Consider the following 23,153-nt stretch of genomic DNA (forward strand, 5'->3'; position numbering starts at 1 on the left):
GTAAAAACTTGGTCACTTTTGTAGAAATTCCTCCTTATATGTTTAAGACAAATGTGATTTAACATGTTTGTCGTTCTCCCCGTATAGAATAATCTAGTTTACTCGCACAGCTGATATTTTACGTTTTCTGAATCTTCAGTTCTTTTAAAATATTTCCAGACCTTTGAAGTTTAGTTCTGTTCAATTTCTCTACTGTGTGCTATCCAATTTAAGCCAAAAATAAGGGTAGAAGACGGCCAAAGGTGAGAAAAGCTAGGTAACAGGTGCTTGTCACGATAATTACTATATAAACACTGCCACAGGCGATAACGGTCATTTAGCATATTTAGAGGCGTAGGAAATCCTAATGACTGTATGTACAAGTGCAATGGACGTTTTAAGTTTTAAAACCGATGTTTTAATGCATTATTAAATAAACTTAGAAATATTAAAAAATATACATCCGGAGTAACCGAGTACCGATTTTAGTATTCAATACTCTGACGTTCGATCGAGTACCCGGTTAACCGGGTACTCGTTGACATCCTTACTTTATACATTTACCTTTATTTCATTTGTGATATACACTTTACTTATTCCTATTTATCTGGGTATCATCATTGATGTACACCATGTGCTTGTGTCAGTTCGATTTACCGGGAAAAAAAGAAAGACAACTCCATTTCAAAAATTTTTCTCTCTCTTTTTTTCTCTCCCTACCAAAAAAGACATCTAGCTACTAATGTGGATTTATAGTATTACGTAGTTTTAAAGAATACTCAACACTGACTGAAAGATTTAAACTGTTATCACCACCTGACCAAAAACGCCCAAATATACCTACATGTACATGTGCAGCCGTCAGGGACTGAGCTGAAGGTCCATGAACATTACTCTCATACGTACGATGTAGAAATTTACGTGCGGTGTTGTTTTACTTCTGTGAAAATTTACGCGTTTTTTACGGATTTATAAAACTCGTAAAAATTAGCAGCACGTAAAAAATACCCGTTACATGGCGTATAACGGGTAATTTTTACTGCTGTAATTTTTTACGAATTTGTCATAAAATAGGGTGATTTGAATTTTTACGCGTAATTTTTTTACGAATTGGACATGTCCGTAAAAATTAAAATCATCTGTGGTAAAATGGGGAAATTTCACCGTGACTTTGTTACAGTTGACACATACATATAGTTTATACAAATCAGAAAATCGTTTTTCTGTTAACGATTCCTTATATTTTTAGCTAGGGATGTCAAATTGGTCAATTTTTAGTACTCGGTTACTCGGACGTTTTTCCGATCGAGTACCCAGGTACTCAGTAAGAAAGAAAATAAATATGAACAAGTACATTGATAACTGTAAAAACTTGGTCACTTTTGTAGAAATTCCTCCTTATATGTTTAAGACAAATGTGATTTAACATGTTTGTCGTTCTCCCCGTATAGAATAATCTAGTTTACTCGCACAGCTGATATTTTACGTTTTCTGAATCTTCAGTTCTTTTAAAATATTTCCAGACCTTTGAAGTTTAGTTCTGTTCAATTTCTCTACTGTGTGCTATCTTATTTAAGCCAAAAATAAGGGTAGAAGACAGCCAAAGGTGAGAAAAGCTAGGTAACAGGTGCTTGTCACGATAATTACTATATAAACACTACCACAGGCGATAACGGTCATCCTTTTTTCACATCATATTTGCATTAAGCCAGTTGAAGTATATTATACATTGATCTCCAATATTCATATATATATATATATATATATATATATATATATATATATATATATATATATATATATATATATATATATATATATATATATATATATATCATATTCGTTCGGGCATAGCCCAATATACTAGATAAGAGGTAAATTTGCTGCATACTTAAAAAAGGAAAATGCAGTTGCTAAGCAATGAAGTTTATGTCATATTGGATAATTCAACCCCCCCGAATTTTCTGTGTAAATTATTGTCTTATGAGAAAAGAAAAAATTTCTCATCTAGAAACTGTTTATCAAGTTAGCTGAAAATGCATTGAGTTCTTTTTGAAAATACACATTAATTAAGCTAAACAAGGTTTAAACAATCATTTATTGTCTATAAAACTATCACTTATTTTCACTAAACCATCGACGAAAATATCGACGATATCAACACGCTTTAAAAAAAAAATTTGTTTTTTCAAAGTGTGTTGTCTTGGTCCCAAAATTAACGCACTTTGAAATTTTTTTTCAAAGTGCGTTATTTTTCAAGGTGCGTTGTAACAATGCATAATATATTTTGTTTTATTCCGTTAACATGTGAAGAATTTTGATATTTTATATTGATAATGCTGGGTTAGTGAGTGAAAAATTGACTTTGTTGCTGTTTATTCCGTAAAAGAAGACGTGAAATTGGCCAACCTGTTGGAGTTCTCAATGCAAGGACGTTTATTGATATCCATCACTGAGCAATGAAGACAAACGATTTTCAGATGTAAGGAAAATGTCAGTCCTTTTGGGCTTGTATACATTGTTTAATTTTAACATTCAGGATACACAAATCAAATCTTAGATTTTTCATTTTGTAAACATTAATTTGAAAGAACAGGATTTAAAATCAATTATGACATTTTATGCTTTAATTTTGATGTGCTAAATTGTATAACTTTGATATGTTTGGGTTTGCACGCCATCCTAAAAATAACTTCGTTTTATTGGAAAAGTTTATGATAATTTTTACCATTGATTTGTTTAAATTGAGTCTTGAACTATAGTGTTATCACAAACGTTCGTGTTACACTTATTGGGTGTTAATTCGTATGCTTCCTTGAAAGTAAAACATCTTTTTTTTTAATTTTACGTTTTTAAAATATGATGAAGTTGATTTAAAAAAGAACCCGTTATTTCAAATCCTATATATAATAACCGAACCATGCCTTATATATTTACATCTACCAAGTATTGTTCCCTCTATTTCTTACGGAAACTTATAGTTAAAACATAACTCTATAAAAACAGCCAGACTGAAATCTATACGCCCTGTTTATCGATTGGTCGAAATCTACAGCGGCTGAAACTGAGAAGAAACTGACAGGACTAAACATTGGCATGCCCTCTTTATCGATTGGTCGAAATCTACAGCGACCTAAGAAAGATCACGGACTGCACAAAATAATCATGACGATGTCAGACTCAAAGTCTCACAGGAGACGATTTGGCTGTCTCTTTAAGCTAACGTACTTATGTACATTAAGAGTAATTTAGTGAATTTTACTTACTTTCCATAATCAAATTATTAATTAACTAAAAGAAAGTTATTAATATAAACAATAAAATGCTTTCTTTGATGATTCGTGTGGGTTATGAAGGTACCGGTCATAGCAGAACAAAATTACATAACACGCGGGTTATGTATTTTTTTTCTGCAATGTCGCTACCTTCATATACCGAATGAATCACCAAAGAAAGCATTTTATTGTTTTAATTGCCAATATCGTTGGAACCGAGATCGTTCATGCACTAATGTGTGGGAAATAAGCCTAGAAATGAATGAAGGGAGAGAATACAACTACCATATCATTATTGTACTGATGCAAACCTTCAAATGTAAGATTTCACTTATACATGTAATACATTTACAGATGTAGTTCTAACATCCTGGGTTCAGGGAATCTGACAGGCCTAAAGTTGTGCCCCCTGTTCTTTAGCACCCAGAAGACCCACATCACGGGTGACAAAGTTTTATAGTAATATATATTTAAAATAAACTTAATAATTTGTCAACATCAATTATTAAACCAAAATGATGTCATCAAAAGTAAAATAATTTGATCATCTCACGTAACATATATATTGGTAATTCACGAAATAAACGAGACATGGATACATACAGAACAGACTAAACTCTTTTAATAAAACACTAGCATTGGCGTTTAAACAAGGGTAAATCAGGATATGAAATACCCAATGGCTATATTATCATAAAGAAGGGACGGAAAGTTGTTGCTCGCCTAACAACATGTTTGATAACTTATGATAGTGAGCATTTTTCTGTTTTTGTAATAAAAGTTCACCCTATTTTAAACTTTATCGCAGAAACAAGTGCGTTTGGATGGAACCCCACGCAACTGTGACCCCCACCGCGCTTAGAAGAAATGGAAATTATCAGGGATGTATACATACGTCCCTGAAATTTATGTTTCAAGACAAAATATTGAACTTTATTTGTTCTACATGAATGTAGAAGGAAATTTATCTTACTTTTAAAAACATTTAATTCTTGAAGTCTAATTAACGATTCTATTTTGTTCTTCAAAATTTAGCTTTTTATCTTAAAAAAAAAACATTAAAAAAACGCCGGAATTTCTCGTTCCTTTCAATATATTTCATTTTACACAGATAGGCCAGAGTCCGGTGAAAAAAGGGATTTTTGCGGGAACTGTTTGTCACGGTATAAACTAATATTAAGACAATTCCTATGTGTTTTGCCACCAAATCTCTTTTGAAGTTGTTAACGATGAATTGGGATATGTGAGAAAAAGTTAGCTCAATTGAATATCACATTTTTCACGAAGCAAAAATAAAAGAAAGATGATCTCGTCGTAAATCCCAGATATGCTAAAGTATGCAGTAGTTTTCATGTTATAGACAGAGACATAAATTTATAATTTAAATGTTATTTATATCTCTGGTTGAAGACTATGAACAGCAGTATATTTGCTACTCAAGGTCGTTAGAAGTAATGAATTACACGGATTAATTTTGCTCAGAGACATATATAACATTATTTATGTTTCTGATTTTGCTTTAATCATTGATATTGAGAATATAATTTCGATAAACACCTGTAGCTTAATTATACTCCGTCCCAAGATATCCTGGATTCACATTTGGCTTAATTAAATACTTCAGGGTTCAAACGATGTTCATTCAAAAGTATGAAAAATTTCCAAGTTTTCTCAGTCAAAACATCCCTGTTAGTTATCAGGTTTCAATACAATGCTAAAAATGTGATGTCTACGGGGATTTTGTATTGCAGCAAGCCCGTATGATAATGTTGAAAAATTGCGCGATGTATTCAGAGTGTATTCGGAATGGAGAAAAGATGTAAACATTCCCCATTATAAATCTCCGTAAGAAATCTGTTATCGTACCTGTGAATTTTTCTGAGTGAAAGATGATAATGTGAAAATGAAATTATCTTGGAAATTATGCCTTTCAACTATTTCAAATTCAATTGCACTTCTTTCACAGGTATGTGTATTTTTTATCAAAAATCGACCAAATGTGCTGCATAAATATCTTGGGACCTGGACTATAGGATCCAAGTTAACAAAGAATAAATAATTTTCCATAGGCATATTTATGAGTGATGTTATTCATATTATTAGTACGCCATTAAAAAAAAAAACTTTTATCTTAAAAAAAACATCCCACAAATGCCCCAGTTCATCTCTCTAATTCTTCGTAAATGCTATCTTTTCTATGCTATTCATATTGCTAGGGGGCAATCAATGCACTGTGCAAGGAGGCTACTATAGATTTATTAAATATTCTCTAGATATATGTTGATAGATGATAGAGTTCTTTAGAGAAGAGTAGGAAATTATCATTATGGTAGGAGGCATCATCTGTTGCTGAAAAATAAGATTGGAAATATTCAGACTTGTTCACATTAATATTAACATACTCTGCAATTCTTTGATAATCACTTAACCAGCATACAGAGCTGTTGAACCCTGTAATGGTGCATTTTTTTTTCTTCAGGTTTCAATTCATAATCTTGATGAAGAGTGGAAGAATGCCAAGTAATATTGAACTGATGTTTGTTACAAAAAGTTTTTCCTTTGAAGCTGGACCTGTTATTATGCATAGGAAAATGTGAGACAGTGAACATGTATTGACAAAAAATAATAAAGGATTGGTAAAATTGGGCTTTCACCGTGGGTGAGCTTCACTGATATAATCAACATGGTAAGTACTAATGTGGTATTATGTAATTCTGTCATGAGATTATGTAAATGTTATTTGTTAGTGTTACCTGGTGCTATGGGTCATTTCTTTCAAGCTGCCTTCCCCAATCCTATCATTCATTCTTCAAGGTGTGTTTGTATACATATATGTATAATCAAAATTCCTAATTGTTATATGGTTATGAATTGTACTGAAATAATTATGACATAATGGAGACACTGATATTTTCTTCATATTCTTTGCTTATTAATCCTTAATGTTAATTTAGTATTTCACTGACCTCAGTACTGGTTATATTGATGCAGAATTGCTAACATACAATACATTTAGTCTACTTTTAAATATTAATGTATGTGGAATTCATAAAGCTTTTGTGTAAAATAACAGAGCTCTAAACCTTTAACCTTAATTCCTCTCTCCCCCTAGCTATATATATTATAGTTTAAAGGTGCCTCGATCATCTTCAAGTTGATTTTTCAAAGAGTGATCTATGAGATTGAATTGTAAAAACATATGGCATCAAGCTTATCCATTCTGATATATCTAAGTGTTGTTTGTGGTATACAGTATCAACTGCTTAGTGGGCTGGGGAAAACCCCCACTGATGGATGATGCTGAGTGCACGTGCCTTCTGCGGTTTTGGTCATGTGATCAATCCACTTCCTGTGGTGTTTTATGAAATAGCATCATCAAATAAAAACTTTTATCAGTTGTGGATTTTTTTTTTTATCTCTTTTTTAAAACAAAAATTCTAAACCAACTACTAAGCTTAAAATAATTCTGTGTGCACATCCAATGATTGATTTTTAAAGATAGAAATTTACAATACATGTACATACGTACTGCAATTATGAAAAACAAGTTTTTATTTAATTATATTTAAAAGTGTTCTGTATAATGATTGAAATTTTGTTAAATCAGAAAATCTTTGTTTTTCAAACTAAACCTTATTATGTAAAGAAAAGTTTCAATATGTAAGAAATCTCTGTGTATTGAAGTAAGCTAGCTTATGGTTCATTGTATAATCTACACATATTAACCCAGTTTTCATCAAACAAACAACTTTCATGGTTTTGAGAAAATGTAGAAAGCAAAAGGAGAGGACCCATTTGTTTACAAATAGCATGTAATTATGGTGTTAAGGTGTAATTAAAGCACATACAGTGTATTTGTTTTGATTTTTAAAGGGCAAATTCTTTTGAACTTTGCCCGTGATTGTTACAGCCTTTTATTGGGTTGTAATGACTTTGGAATGATGGGACTGTTTCTTTTTCATTATTGTTGGTGCTCGCACAATTTTTTATGGGTTTCTTATGGTATACTGGTAGCTTTATGTGGAATGAGATTGTCATCTTTTTGTGATTGTTGCCTATAATGTAAGTAAAAAAATTACTTGGAGACATTTTATATATACAGATTTTACAAAATTGATAGAATTTTTAAAATGCTGTTATGAATTTAATTTTCTTTGAAAAGAATTTGATGTGTAGAATTATATTTCAACATAAGTGTTAATTTTCTTTTAGGTACCTGGCAATTTGATTCTTATTTCACCAAGTTTACAAACCAAGAAAGTGAAATTTAATCCAAGTTTGCACAAAATTTTTGATAAAAATCAGACCTAACAAGGGTAACCATAGTTTTTTGCAAACACTGCGCAATCAAAAGATCAGAGTACAAGATGACACATTCATGAAATATATCAGGAATTGTTTTAACGCTTTAGCCAATTTACAATTCTAATTCTTGCGCATTGCCACGCTCCAGAGAACAATGTTGTAATTAAATGAAAGTTAAATGTACTCAAAGATATGGGTGTGAGTGAACTGGAATGTGCAGACACATGCAAAGGGTAAGGTGACAGAGGGACCAAAGGTTGACTCCCAGCCGGAATTGTGAGAAACCACGTCGCCCAGTGAGAACATGTATTTATACCACTTTGAAGCCCGTACATAACTCATTTGGGGAAGTGAATAGGACTGACACTACATGTGACAGTTTTCACCCTGCCTTCAATACACAAGTGACAGAGGGAAAGAAAATACAGCAGAGATTTTATATTTTGATCTGGAGTGTGAATTGTTCGTGGGATATGGAGGATGAAATTATCTTTATTGGCAGGCCTGTTTGAGACATGGACAGATTCTCTCTGATGTCTCTCTCCATTCAGTCTTTTGAAAAGTGCATATCTAAGGGATTACATAAGATTTTTTGCATGTTTTTGTCGGCTATCAATTTAAATGTAAAGGGATATTTTAAATGCTCACTGGAGAGCCATTGATCTACAGGTAAAAAAAAATGTTCATTCATTTTCACAGGAAATTCTTTTTAATTTAAATCAAGACATCAACACGAGTGATTTAATTTCTGCATGGTTGTTGTTTTCATGAGCGGATGAACCTGTGAAACAATCAGGAAACGGTGTTCATTTATCTGCTTTATTGACACACATGAAATCTGACACACCTGGATTTTTAAAATTAGACATATATATACAATATGATAAAGACTTTAATGTGACTGGGCTCTTAATGAAAGGGAATAGTTTGTTGGCGTTGTGGACTTGTCTGGAGTAACACCTGTCCGGATTGGATCATGTGAGGACGGTTGTCTGGCTATTGCCGTCTGCTCGGCTCAACTGACGTCTACTTGTGATGGAATGACAGCTCTCCCAAGTATCATAGACACTAATTACCAATAAGCAGATTTCTCTGTCTTAGGTGCATTCCACTACTGAAATTTTGTTCGGATGTACTTTGCTGTCTTCTCCAAACCGGAATCTCCCAAAGATTCAAAACATGTAAGTTTATGAAGTACTCTCTTGTGTCAATCAAGAGTGTTAGTAAAATGTATTTGTTTTATCAATAACTTTTATAGTCTTGATGAACGTTGACTGTATAGTATGAATCTCCGTTGTATAGTATATGATATTTTATTATCTTGGGAAGACATGTTTTCATTGATTCCTTTGGTAGGACTTTTTTGGGGGAGACTTGAGGAATGATTTTGACCTCCTTTTTTTCGCTTGGGGCAAAATGATATTCCTGGGAGCAAAGTTTACATGTCAAGTAGACCTGTAAGAAATATCTTGGGTATTAGTGTTTTAACCGCATTGTAATTCTCATTAATGACATTAAGAACAGGTTCTAGCTTAGGATTATCGCTGTTGGTTTAGACTCTTTTATTTCCACCATTTCTGTCTCAGTTGTATCAGTTTTTTGTTTTTCTGTCATGTGGCTGTGTTTCTTGGAAGTTACTTTACTGCCATAAAAATATCAATGGTAAGAACATTAACATATGATAAAAAAATGATCATTCATAGTGTTTTGCTGAGGAATCATTCTTTTTCTAGGGAGTTCTGAACATAATGTTTTGCAATAACACAAATTTACAATGCTGATTTTGTTTTATATGGAATTGTTCTAAACTGATTATTAAATGATTTTTTGTTTTCGGAAATGTTTATTTACCATGAAATAATAAGGATTAATTGCTGAATTTTTTTTTTTTTTTTTTACAATCCATAAAATTATCCCCCAATTATTTTTTAATGAATCCATAGTTAAAGTTTTTATCATTGGTAAATGGTTGCTAAAGGATGTGACTTATATTCAGTTGCATTGCACATGCAAGGTTGACCTGTTCAAGCTAATCATAGAAATGATTTCTCTCTGCCTTACTCAAAATACGAAAGGGCTAAGTGGACCATTTTTTTAATCCGTCAAAACTTGAGCTGTTTCTTAAGTGTCTGCCTGCTTGCTATGCACCTTTAAGCTGAAGATTAAATATACACCTGAAGAGCTCTTGCAAAATATTTAACCTTATCTCTGCAAAGAATAAGTACTGAAAATAAGTCTAAAGTTTGCAATTAGATAAATTGGATTCAAGAGAGCTGTCATCTCTTTCCGTTTGTTGGGCAAGTAGTTGCAAGATTATTTTTTTTTTAAGACATAAGGTTTAATGTATTGAGGGTGGGTATAAGTAATAGGAACTTGATTACTTTAAACCTTTGTACTAATCTATATGCTTTTGCGTCTTCTTCCTTGAACTATGATAAGTTTGATATGCCCCGGGGTCATTTTGTCTATTTAGAGATGAGACAAGTGGTTAATCTGCATAGAAGACACTTATTTTGGGAGGAATTTCCCTTTACCACAGGTAATGCATTGTTACTCTGTCGTGGTAGTTGGCCATTTTTTACGCTGCCAAAAACACGGGCTCTAAGGTGAATGAACTATAAATAGCTCTGATGTAATTGGTGTGTATCGACATCTCATCCCAGGTAAATTAGTTGCACTGTCAGAGTATCTGAGGTCTGGCATCAGTCACTGTGTTATGGCTAAGCGATAGAGAGTAACACAAGTACATTAGTCGCACCAATGTTTACCTGTTTCCATCAGCCCCCTTCCTCTCTTGTAAACCCAGTTATAACACACAAATATTTACCCTTGAGAAAAAGGAGAGCAGTCAAGTGACCTTGCCAAGCTGTCAAGGATTTTTTCTAAATTTTCAATGTGTTTTAAAACAGTGTACTGAGGTGCTATTGTTTTTGTGTTCTCCTGGACCTAGCTTCTGTGATTTAGGGGAGAGGGTGCCTTCACGCTATGTAGAGGATGGTTTTGATTGGGTTGTTTGTGCCTAGTAATCAGGTGGGTATATCATGAGTAACCAGGTAACTCTACCTGTGTTTTTAGCAAATATTTTACATAGTTTTGATCCTTTGAAAATTAGGTTACTGTTACGCAGGGTCCATGATTTGAAATTTTCGATACACAGGTTATATTATTCAATTATTCAACATAATGAATATTTTGGGTGTTTTTTTTAAGTAGGTGTACATGTATATGTTTTTTTTTTTTGGGGGGGGGGGGGAGGGGTGTTACAGCTGTTGTTGATTTTTTATAGAGGAAGCAGAAGTAATGTATCAAAGTGCATGATTTATGCCTCTGGAGTACCCAGCATAATGCTTGCTTCAAGTGGCAATGAATTCCTGCTTAGTAATGATATTGTACTGCAATTTATTCCAGAGTCAACTTGTGTTTGTGATTCGTGGAAAAGAATTTCTCATGAATACCTGATGTGACATTTTGTTGTTTAAGATCCTGGTTACCTGGTGGTATTTGACTTTTGTTGAATTATGCAGTGTCACCATATTTCCTGTGCCTAGTAATTCTATTATTTTATGTGGCTTTTTATAATACTGTGGAAATTATTTTAAGAATGAGAAGTTGGTTAAATGAAAACTAGTGTAATTGAAAAAATGATAATTACAATGAATTGGATATTACCTCTGAGATTACACAAGTTATTAAAAGTTTTTTTTTTTAAACTATCCTGAAAATGACCATTAGCACCTTGTTTTGGTGATGAGTGGTTTATTATATTTTATTTCTTGCTTGATCTTATTTTACGTGTATGTTCAACCCAATAAGCTTTTGGGGCAAGATGATCGAGACAGGTTTTTCTTTTGTATCAATGTTAATTGCACCATTGGTCACACCATCAGCATAAATAGGGGTTTTTAAGAGGTAGAATAAATTCATGTGAACTCTACATATAGACAACTTTAATATCATCCCTTTAGATTAAAGTAAATGATTGTAATTATTGTAAATTGATGGTGTAGTGAGTGGGCTAGGGACTGGGTTAGGGTACAGTGTACTGTCCATACTCCAAGGCTGTAGTTGGGTGATTTGGTGATATAGCTTTAATGTAAAGAGATGCTTGAAAGTAGATTTTTGGGGGAGTTTATTATTTAATATATGGTTGATAGATTATTTCATGAGCAGAATTTTACCCTCTGCAAATTGTTGTTTATATTTCTGGTACCAGGTAATAGTAAATGCTGTGGCTTTGATATTGATTTTTTCCAGCTGAATTGAAACAAAAATGAAAATTGTTGATACATGCATTCATTAAGGTCTTCCGTTTCCAACGGAAGACCTTTCTATTATTGTGCGGGTTAAGATTATTCTTATTTTTCTTTTTTTTTTTTTTCTTCCTAGACGCGAACTTTGAGGCTTCATATCGTGCTCATTTCTGAACGGTTTTTGCTCAAATTTTCAGGGCTAATGTACTTTACAAAACACTATCTTCATCAGTTCATAAAAGTTAGAATTCCCTTTCCGTTAACGAGTTATTCCCCTTTTAAAAATTTTTGGGGCCTTTGGTTTCCAGACAAAGGCTCCGAGACTATGATATCAGGGAATGGGAATCCAACGAATTTGAATAACAAAGACATTGAAGTTGTATACATCGGTTTTTGTTTTTTGATTACGTTCCTTATTTTGGAAAAGGTAGGGGGTTAAAAAACAGGATTCGGAAGAGTGCGAAAATTTAGTCATATTTTCCTTTGTATCTTTTAAACAAAAAATAATTTGTTAAAACATGTAGAATAAAAGTTGTGCAGAATATCAAGGGCTCTCATTTGACACCAATAAAAAAGGGCTGGCCCCTTAAATTAAGGACCAATGGCCCCTAAAAGTTTTTGCTTAATAACTCAAAAACGGTTAGGATTTTGATATGGCTGTCGCTGAAAAAGTTGTTTGTTGGGATCTCATAAAGGTCGTTACAATGTTATTTTGTAAGTGATTTGTGTAGTATGAGTGTAACAAGCTTTACATGTTAACATGTACCTGTTTTCATTTGACAAGTTAGCGAAAGTCTTTGCGCGTACAACTGGCATAAAGTTACTGCAGAAAGTATGCTGGTTTATACAAACGGCATTAATTCATAAGAATTTTTTTTTTTAGAATACGTGCTTTTTTTTTTAGGAGTTTAAGTCATTGTTGTTAAGTTTTTATAATGCACAATGCTTAAAAATGGGATTTGGAAAACAAATCATTGTTAACTTTTTCTTTTCTAGTAAACCACAAAATATGGAATTAAAAACATCTATATATGCATTACATTTTAGTTATAAACTCCATGCATTTAAAATCTACCTTGAATCAGAGCTGTGTGTGTGTGTACCATTACGTAAGCTCTCCCTCGCTAGCGGCCGAGAAAATCGGTCACCATGGTCGCGGCTGGACTACCTAGCGGTCAGCGGTTATCTAATACACGAGAGTTGCGTCTCTCATATATGTGTTTATATATCCGCAAACTCAAGAATTGTTTTCGTTTTGATTACACATATTTATGGATTAAACGATGGGGTGTCAATTAAGAAATCGTTCAGTTAATTACTAAAAGCAATGGCATTCTCAATCTAAAGCAATAATAGACATAGATCAATTGTGGGTTTTAAGTTTAAAATAAATAACTTCTATTTGAAAGAGTAAGGTCATTATACTGCAATCTTTTCAAAGCTTCCTGGGTTATGAGCTGTGCGGGTCTGTGCGTTGTACCTTTACGTAATCTATCGTTCGCCCACGGCCGAGGATCTCAGCCACGGCTGCACTACATAGCGGTTATTTAATACACAAGATTCGCACACCGAGACGCACACTTCCATGCATATGAACGTGTTTGAGTAAATATAGCCGTAAATACAAGAACTGTTTTAATTTTATGTTATAAAAGTTTGTCCATTTTGTATTTAATTAAATTTGAGTGTAAATGAATATTAATGAACGATATTACTCCAAATCGGAAACATCGTCAGACATAAATTAATGGTTGGTTTGTTTATGTAAAATATTTTATAAACTGTTCAAATAATGTTTTAAATCAACAACAACAACAACAACCCCCCCCCCCCCCCCCCCAAATATTAAACATTTAAATGATGATCATCCATCGCACATGGCTGAGGAGATCCGGCGCGAGTGGACAAGTGATCCGCGGTCGGTTCGTGATCTTCTACATGTACCTTATCACGCGTTCATGTTTCATATTTTGCACGGATTATTATGTTTTCAACTATTATATTGGTTTAAGATGAAAAGATAAATTTATTTTACTTGTACAGTTGATTAAGCATTGATGTATATACGAGAGCGTACAAGGTGGTTAAAAATCAAATCAAATTATAATCAAAGTTCCATATTACATGTTTGCGGTATGTGCTAGCACGATAAAAGAATGTCCAGAGTTGAGGCATTCGATGAATATTTAAAAGAATATTCACATGAGTTTTAAACAACTTTGGATTAGATTCTATCGGTCACATATTAATCGGCCCGCTGACAGGAGCTCGCGCTGGTATTTTTTTTTTTTTGATTGGCGAAACGATATCAAGATCTGTCGAAAATCATTTTTAGTGGCTTCTTCTTATGTGTAACATTTTGTTTCACTTTCCCACCCGTTTGTTCATTCGGTCAGTCTGTGTTTAAAATTGAATCGCCACGTGCGACCGAGAATCTTGTGTCGCTACAGCTCAGAACATATATAGCCCCGGGTCATCAATTCTTATGTAATTGAGTAACAGTTGGAATGGTGCTTTTACTACATAAAATAATAAATAAAAAAAATCATCCACAAAAAATGTTACCGTAACTCAATAGTCAATACCAAAAATAAAATCCGTATGATTACAAACTGAAATCGGTTTTTCAGTATTCGGCGGGATTTGATTTTTCTTCTAACATTAGTATTTTTATTGGTTTTAGAGGTAACGATGTAAAAATACAAACAGTAAATAAATCTGATATTATTAACATCCATAATGTTGAAAAATATTTAAAATCAAATTAGTCACATTCGTTAGGAAACAATGTTATACAAACATCCGATAATTTTTTTTCTATGTCGTATCATTCGCGTAAATAAATATGTCCTTTACATACTCATGTACTTCAGAAAAAATTCAAATGATTAAACAAAAAAGAAAGTTGTAATTACTATTTCGGATTTTTTTTCAAAGTAATTTAACATTGTATTGAAAAGAACAAGAAATAAAAATGATTTAAATTTTTGACTCAATCTTCGTATATATTACCGGCGCTCCTTACATGTATAACGGCGTACAGTGTATAGATTATCATGATCTATTTGAATTAAGTACCATACGTAAAGATTCCCATAATAATTAATTGCATGACTGTGTACATTGTAGGCAAATCCCTGTGCGTTAATTACTTTTAAGACCTCTTGTTTTCCGTCAACAGTGGTTTTAATAATTAAAATGATTACTTGTAAAAATATCTATAATCGGGATTCCAAAGAACTTACTTCCCGCAATTCATAGAAATGATCAGTATGTTAATTCTATGTTTACATTTAATTTTGTTCAAATAATTAATAAATTTACTATCATTTAAATTGTGTGCTTCATCAAATGCTGATTCCGAATACCTGGAAGTCAGAAATTTTCCATTAGCTATTGACAAAAAAGAGACGCTTGACCATCCAATGAAAACAAATACACAGAGTTTGATTGACAGGTTCAGCCAGGTGCAGGTCTCACCCGATGTCCGAGGTTATGTGTGCCGCTTGCGCAAAGCCGAATGGTCTCAGTAAGAGTTATCGATGTCAATAAATAAAAAAAAATACATGCTTATCAAACCATGCTCGTGTAAGTTAAAGTTGATTACGGCTTGTTCCAACAGAAATCATGTTTTGCTAACCGTATTTAATATTTTTTAATATAGCGAATTTTAATATTGTACAGTCATTTTACCGGTAACGAATCAGCATGCGGTTTCGTCGTGCATGCAACTATTATTATCGGAATTACAAATGTTTTTATTTTTTGTTTAAATCGCGTTTCTTTGTCCTTCTAAATTGTAGTATAAAACTTCCGAAAATATAAAGGATGAATTACGGAGACAGTAATTTCAACACCCCCTCCATTTTCCTAGTTTCGACTTCGTTTCCCAGTATCGAATTAAGCGCCCTTTATCACTTCTGGCCGAATATTATGAGGCGAATTAATTTCCAAAATATACTAGAGGTACATGTTAATGGACTTATAAATGAAGAAGGAAAACAATTGTGGGAATATGTCATTTAAACAAATAACATGATCGTTATTTTCATCATACCGTTTTCCCGTCAAATTGAAACCGGACTTGAACAGTTTTCATTTGCGTTACTTTATAATATTGAATTTTCATAAAAACACTTTATAATAGTAATTGATGATAAGTAGATGCCATTTTCCTTTGTTTTTCCCGTATATCTATCAATATATGCAGCCAAATAATACTTCTGTCGCAAAGAACCGAAACTATATAGGAAAACTACACGTGGTTCTATTTGAAGTCGTAATTTCATTCAAAGCTCCATTATAATTTGATATGATGCATTATCTTTTTAAATGAATTATATTTACTAATTATCCACTAAATAGGGATCAATAACAAACTTATTTTCATAGTAAGGCTTAATTGTTTTCACACTTTCGTTTTTTCTGCTTTGAACTTCCGGCAGCTCATATGTGGGTCACATTTTTAATTTGTAAACAATTCGGTAAATAATCGTACAAATGGCAAACAACTTCACGCACTGATAGAATATTTATTTCTGTTTTATAATTACCTAGCTAGGATTTTTTAAAACCTCAACTTCGTCTTCAACCAATAATTTTTCTAAAAATTATTCGATATTGGCAAATATTCGTTACCGGTAAAACGACTGTACATGTACCAGTACTGAAACATCGTATAAAAACGTTATATATACATGTACTCTGTAACTAGTCGTCTTTTAATACATATACCTTTCTTTTGTTTGTGAAAAATAAATTAAATTTTGTAAAATGATAAGTATATCATTTCTTCTAGATTTTTTTTCATGAAAATACCTACAAAAGAGTTTTGCCAATCACAAACAGTTTAAAGTACATGTAATGTAAAACACGGGCGCCATTTTGAAACAAATTGTCAGAGAGTTCCGAATAAAATCTGATGAACGTTTCACATGGTTCTCGCACGCTTTGCTCGAAACGATTTACACGCTTTGACCGAAACTCTGCACGCTTTGTCCGAAACGCTAAACGGTTTACACGAAACGCTTCACGATTCACACGAAACGCTAAACGGTTAACACGAAACGTTTCTCGCACGTAAGTCGCACGCTTTTTTGGTGTAGTAGTACGTTTCAGGGTCTGTAAATTTTGTCAGCACGCAACAATTCTAAATTGCACATTGTCTTCATAAATTTAGAAATATTTAAATAAAGAAGTTATCTTAGAGTAAAGGTTACGTGTTTTGTAAACGGGCTCAGTTTTAAAAAAACCACAATTCCTGACATGACACATGAGTACATACTGTTTATAACAATGCTTGCTATCCTCTGAAAATGTAACTCGCCATTAAATATCTCATTTTTTAAATAATGTTTGTTACGATTACATAAACTGTGTGCGACAAATAGTTTTCCTAAAACATTTTCTTTTTCAAAACACGTTTTATATGCAGGCTTTCAATCACAACACGTTTTTATAACAAAAGCAGAACTGAAAGTTAAGTAATTATAATCGTTTGACACCATATCACATATATTTTCAACTCACAGCAACAACGGAAGACCTACTCGTGGCTTTGCCACGAGCTCTGCTCTAGTTTTTAAAGTATTTTTCATGTGCAGATGAAGAAAGTTTTGTTGTATCAAAATAATGTTTTCTTATTTATTCCTGACATAATATTTAGTAAAATGTGTTGTTTTCTGTATCAATTTCACTTTCTTTATCTTAAAGTTTCCCTGTTTATCTTAGAATCTTTCAAATACAATACAAAACTGTTATAAAATATGTTGCTGCAATAAGTCTTAGTGTTTCAAATTTCAAGGCAATATTTATGTGTCATAACAATTTATGTATGTTTGTCGTCATAAATGTTTGTTTACCTACGTTGTTTGTGGAGGAAGATGTTACATTACGCCTGTAAATGCAGTGTCACAGAGGTCAGGGGTCAATGCACTGGCTGGTCAGCTTGGAAACTTGCACATTACCTGTGATTATGCTGCAGGTTGATTAATTACAACTCTGTCAAATTGCATGTGCATTAGTTAGCGTGTGGCATGCGCTGACCATTAAGGTATTATTGATTCTCAGATGGAGACAGAATTACACATCACATGCTGTCAGATATGACAAGAATTACACGTTAAAAACATTTTGCAACAAGTTAGTAATTAATTTTTTTTTTTGGGGGGGGGGGGGGGGGTACGTAGTTTAATACATTAATTACAAATTCATGCAAGGAAAATTTTTGCATTCTTACCTTAAAATAAACATGCTTGATCTTGCATTTTGAATTTTTTAAAAACATTTTAAAATATTAAATGGCAGAATGAAAAATGATAATAGAGATTGCACTTTAAACAGGAGATTGAGAAATGATTGATGCCATGTTGTGTCATACCCACAATTAGTCATTGTTTTGGCTGTGGTAGAGTTCTAATTGTTTTAGTAACTGTCATTGTGTTTGTTGCCACCATGTCTTACTTGAACACTTTTCTGTCATTTCTTTTCTTTTTCACATTTCATGCTCAGTCAAGCCAACTTGCTTTTATCTACAAGATGTATGAGTTAACTCCCATTTTACACACTCTTTGACATTTCAGTAGGTTTAGAATTTGTGACACTATTAATACATGTACAAGGTACATTTGGTGTTTAAAATAATCATACCGAAGGCACCCAAATGTTATATTTGTAGCAAAATTAAAAAAAAACGGGAACTGCATAAGCATAATAGATATGGAAATTGAAATATATCTCAGAATCCAACTAAATACCTCTGAGCTATAATCAAGTCCCCAGCACTATTGTTTAATTTTTTAAAGACTTTTTGTTTTATAATATAGTTTACATAAATTGTAATATTAATAGATATATTGATTTACACCCAAATGTAGAGATCCAAACAAACAATTTTCATTATGTATTAAAAAAGTTTACTGTGAGGTACGTAAAATTATAGGTCTGAAGCGCCTCATTCATCTAAGGTCTAATATGAATGAGATAGATGCAAAACATCTTGATAGGAAACAAGTAATGAAAGGAAAGAAAATTAATGATAACTTGATAAAAATGTCCTGTGCCGTTAGTTATGAGTTTGTTGCCTCTCTTTACAGATTATATTGAAGGTTTACAGTAGTGATGACTCGGAGAAATGCTATGAGGTCCCAGTTACCCCGGAAACCATTTGCCAGGATGTAGTGGCCTGCGTTTCCACAGAGGACAGCAGCTATCTGGTCCAACTCTGGAATGGACAAGGTCAGGAATAGATAGTGTTGGTTTAAAAAAAATCAAAATTCAAACATGAATTTATATTTGAATATTAATTTGGTGTCCTCCTGTGATGCGGTCAATGGAGTTTAGAAAAAGTGGTACATTTTAAATACTGCATATCAAATGCATATATATATGAGAAAAAAAATGCATTCCAATTTGTGTTTTTACTGACAAATATTTAAAATAAAAATTAACCAATTTTGTGGATTCAATGAAAAACACAATTCCATGAATAGATAAATTCTTTGTCATTATGATCCTACCAATACAAATGTTTGTAGAAATTGCACATCATTGAACATTTAATTTCGTGGATCAACTTAAAAATGAAGTCCAAGAAAATTGGTATTTAACAAACATTGATGAAACCACAGTATTTCTTTTCTTTTTCTTTATATCAAATTTTTTTGTAGTATACACCCACTTTACATATGTAGCACTTAAATTTCAGTCTTGTGGAAAAATGACTTTGAAAAAGAAAATATTTTGAAAGACGAGATTCTTTTAAATACCGGTAAACCATATATTATTTCAAGGCCACTGAAATACATTTACTAAATGCCAATGATTGCACTGAGTGAAAATGTCTGAATTATAAATTAGAGGCAATGAATTATTCATAGTGCACCACACACAGTTGCTCCTTTGCCTTCTGTTGTTTCCTTAGAAATTAAATCCTGTTTAGCAGGAATCTGAGGCATCTCGATAATGTTTAGATATTTACATGCTGCCATGTGAATCACACCAAGCTGTTACCTGTACAGGATCTTTATGTGTACCGGTATTTGTTTGATATTTGAGAGCATCATTGAAGTTATACAAATCTCAATCAAGAAAAGAAGACTTCAGTGAATTTCCTAATGTTGCTGTCAAGCAGACATGTTAATTAACATATTTTAAGAGACAGAAAAATGTTAGAAATTCTTATTTCACAAAAAAGTTGAATGTGATTGTAAATTTTTATTTTCTTCATTTTTTTCTTGTTTAGAAAAAGCTTTGGATCCACATGAGAATTTGTATGCAATACTGAGGGGATGGGAGAACTTTCGAGAAGAAGTCAAATTCATTGTCAGGGATCATCTCCCTTCTGCGATTCCACCTTACCCCCCAGAGGAACTTCTGTCCCCATATCAAACCCAGTCCCATCCCCATCCAGAGGAGTTATCTCACAGTCCAACTGACCTACATCTAGGACACCCAAATGGTCACCACCATGTAGTGTACGTGGATGGTTATAGCAGCGAGGGAGGGGCTTACTCCGACCCAGAGCCCACCCAGAGGTGGAACCTGGGGGGTGACCGGTCCATCTATGACAGGTGGGCGGTTCCTGTCCCTCCACAAGACCTCCACAGTGGGGCTGTGAGCGATTCTCAAGCACCAGATAATAATTATGGTATGTAGAAAATATCCATGTATGTGAAAATTTGACAGTATTTCCTTCTGAAACATGGAAAGAATAAGAGTTTTGCCCCTTTGCTGTGCTTATCAAATCCAAAGTGGTTATAAACTTGTCATTCTTTCCTTGTGGATAGAGATCATCTTCAGGCCATTTTTCATACATGCACGAACATTCTTAAGGGCTGAATACTTTACTCTATTTAAATAAATGCATGGTTACAACAGATAGGTCATGTCCTGAAGGAAAAACTAAAAAGTAGCCAATGGTTTTTGGGGAACTGAAAGGACCAAAAACCAAGGCACAGAGTGGACTGTAAACTTAAGACCAGCAAAGATTTTGTGAACATTTGTATTTTCAGATTAACTGTTATAATCATATATCCAATGAAAATACAGGTACCCCAAAAATTATGATCGATGGCAATACATGTATATAGCTACTGGTGTGGACAAAGGAGGTTTTGTTAGATAAAGGGTTTAATGGGCAATTGAAATTTGTAATTGGGCAATAACTTTATCTTCATTTAACATCAAATTGGATATAAAAGATATATGGCTCATGAAATTATTTTATTTCGCCTTTTGATGCTGCATTAGCTATTCTCACCCTATTTTTTCCTGTACTGGGACCTTGCTATGGATCAAGATCTAGCTGCTGAATTGGTCATGATTTTGGTTGGCACTCAGACAAACCAAGTTGACAAAATCGGTCACCAGCTCTCCACCATATCTATTTTCTTACTCATTAAATTGTGATAAATGTAGATCTGGAGAATATCAACAGGTTTTCGGTGGGAAGATATCCCGTGTGAATGTCTTACCTGTAAGAGACCCAATTATTTCGGCTAGGACACAAAACTCCCTGTTCACTGTTTATATATGGGCATTGCTGTCGGAATGCAGGGTAGAGTTTTACAACCTGCATGGGTTCAGGCAAATTGTTTATGACTTAAGATATTATAGATGAAATGAGTTATCAGAGCCATAAAGAGACCTGTGCTGTGTGTGATGGTATCAGTTGATATTTTTATTGAAAAGGAGTGATCATGCTAAATTGGCTTTGATTTCAAGTACCTTACACAGGGCTTAGAATGCGGTTTTCAATATGAATTGTTGGGTGTATTAATTAAATTTTATATTCAAGTGCAACAGAAATTTATGATGCTGAAAACCTCAGCATTAGACACAACAAATTTAACCATATCTAATTGACAGAAACCACGCAAAAAGAATGTACTTTATTGCTGCTGTGGCATCTACCAGCCTGTACAAAATTTGTTTTTGTAAAGGACAAAAATGGTGTCCTTTTCCCCAAGTTTGCTTTTGAAAAGATTTAGGTACATGTATAAAGTAACACTAAACTTTTAACAAAGTTTTCTCCAGTTTCAAAAGTTTTAACCACATATAGCTTGGTTAATGTAAATGACAACAATAGTTGCTTTCTAAGTTATTTAGAAGCTTTATATTATAGAATAACTGTTCTCTGTGAATTTTTGTTATGTATTAAGGTTTTTTTTTACTTAATTCTTGAGGAGGGGATATTTAGATCCAGGGTTACTAGTAGGGTATTTATGCCAACCCATGTCTTCCTGTCATAAATACTGGGTATCCGTCGTTCCGGTCCAGTGATCATGGATATCACAAAATCACGAGGGGTCACAGAATTTTTAATAGACTTTATATTTGAGAAAATCAGGGTATTTTAACTACTTGCACGGAATTCTATTCATATGTCAATCTTAAGATTGTGCCGAATCACTTTTCGAAATAGCATTCCAAATCTACATTTAAACTCTATTTAATAGAAAATCTTTAACATCATATGAATTAAAAGATCTTTCAAATGATTTATTTTGGAGGTTAGGTTTTTTACTGCATGAAGTCAAGATCAGATGAAAGCTATACGTTTGTTACTGAATGCAAAGAGGGAAAAAACTATTAGGAATGAGAAATGTATTATTTTCAAGGTCAAATTTTTTCTTTTTCACCGGTTGGTCTTTAATCATACGGATGACATGATATAGAAATCTTTTCTTTAACTTTATCCTATCAGGAACAAAGCTGACTTATCTCCAGAGGGGAAAAAATTGTGTTTTATTTTTGGATAAGTGTATTGATTTTTACATATCAAATTGTGAAGGACGAACCTTGTGTAATTGATTGGAATTTATATTGGAAACTGCGATCACTAATAGGTAATTTTTGCCTTACTTTATCTATATTCTATGGGTCAAAAAAGAACTTTCTGAGTGAAAATGGTAAATCTGTTGAAAAGAATATGGTATACAAAATCCCTTATGTCCTATATTTACAGTTATAGGAGAATAATATTTTTGATTGGCAGTTTTGCTTTCTGTGAAACTTTTGATTAGTCACAAATGCACTAATCGTAAAATCAACATATCCTGTCAAAGCAATACATTTTTCTCCTTCAAGTGACAAAAATAATTGACACTTGAACTATTTATTTACCAATCTAGAACCAATCTTGAACTGCATAGACTGGTAGCTACTGATTTGAAGTGTTTATGCTACAAGCATTTCTCATGCAATTTAGATCAAGTAGGCGATAATTTTTTGTTTCAATTATAGCTTTCAGTTACACCTGTTTACTGGAGGAAAAAATAGATTTTTTATGTTCTGATTTTCAAAATTCACTTTCCTGACTCAACATCTAATGGGTAAATCCTTC

At 33.0% G+C, this 23,153-nt stretch overlaps 1 protein-coding gene across 3 annotated transcripts in view; it reads left to right on the forward strand.

Moving 5' to 3' along the window:
- Nucleotides 1-5,733: 5,733 nt before the first annotated feature.
- LOC128175508 (apoptosis-stimulating of p53 protein 2-like) overlaps nucleotides 5,734-23,153 on the forward strand; it is a 38,586-nt gene continuing 21,166 nt past the window's right edge. The window contains exons 1-3 of one of the 3 annotated variants that reach the window (XM_052841179.1): nucleotides 5,734-5,940; nucleotides 18,904-19,045; nucleotides 20,052-20,456. In XM_052841179.1, the coding sequence (XP_052697139.1) occupies nucleotides 5,938-5,940; nucleotides 18,904-19,045; nucleotides 20,052-20,456 (550 nt within the window). In that variant the 5' untranslated portion in view covers nucleotides 5,734-5,937. Of the gene's footprint in view, nucleotides 5,941-7,732; nucleotides 8,741-10,538; nucleotides 10,590-18,903; nucleotides 19,046-20,051; nucleotides 20,457-23,153 lie in introns of those variants that run through there. The other 2 variants (XM_052841177.1, XM_052841178.1) reach the window with 2 other exon arrangements.

This window comes from Crassostrea angulata, chromosome 3, assembly GCF_025612915.1.
Source record: "Crassostrea angulata isolate pt1a10 chromosome 3, ASM2561291v2, whole genome shotgun sequence".
NCBI classification, from domain to species: domain Eukaryota; kingdom Metazoa; phylum Mollusca; class Bivalvia; order Ostreida; family Ostreidae; genus Magallana; species Magallana angulata.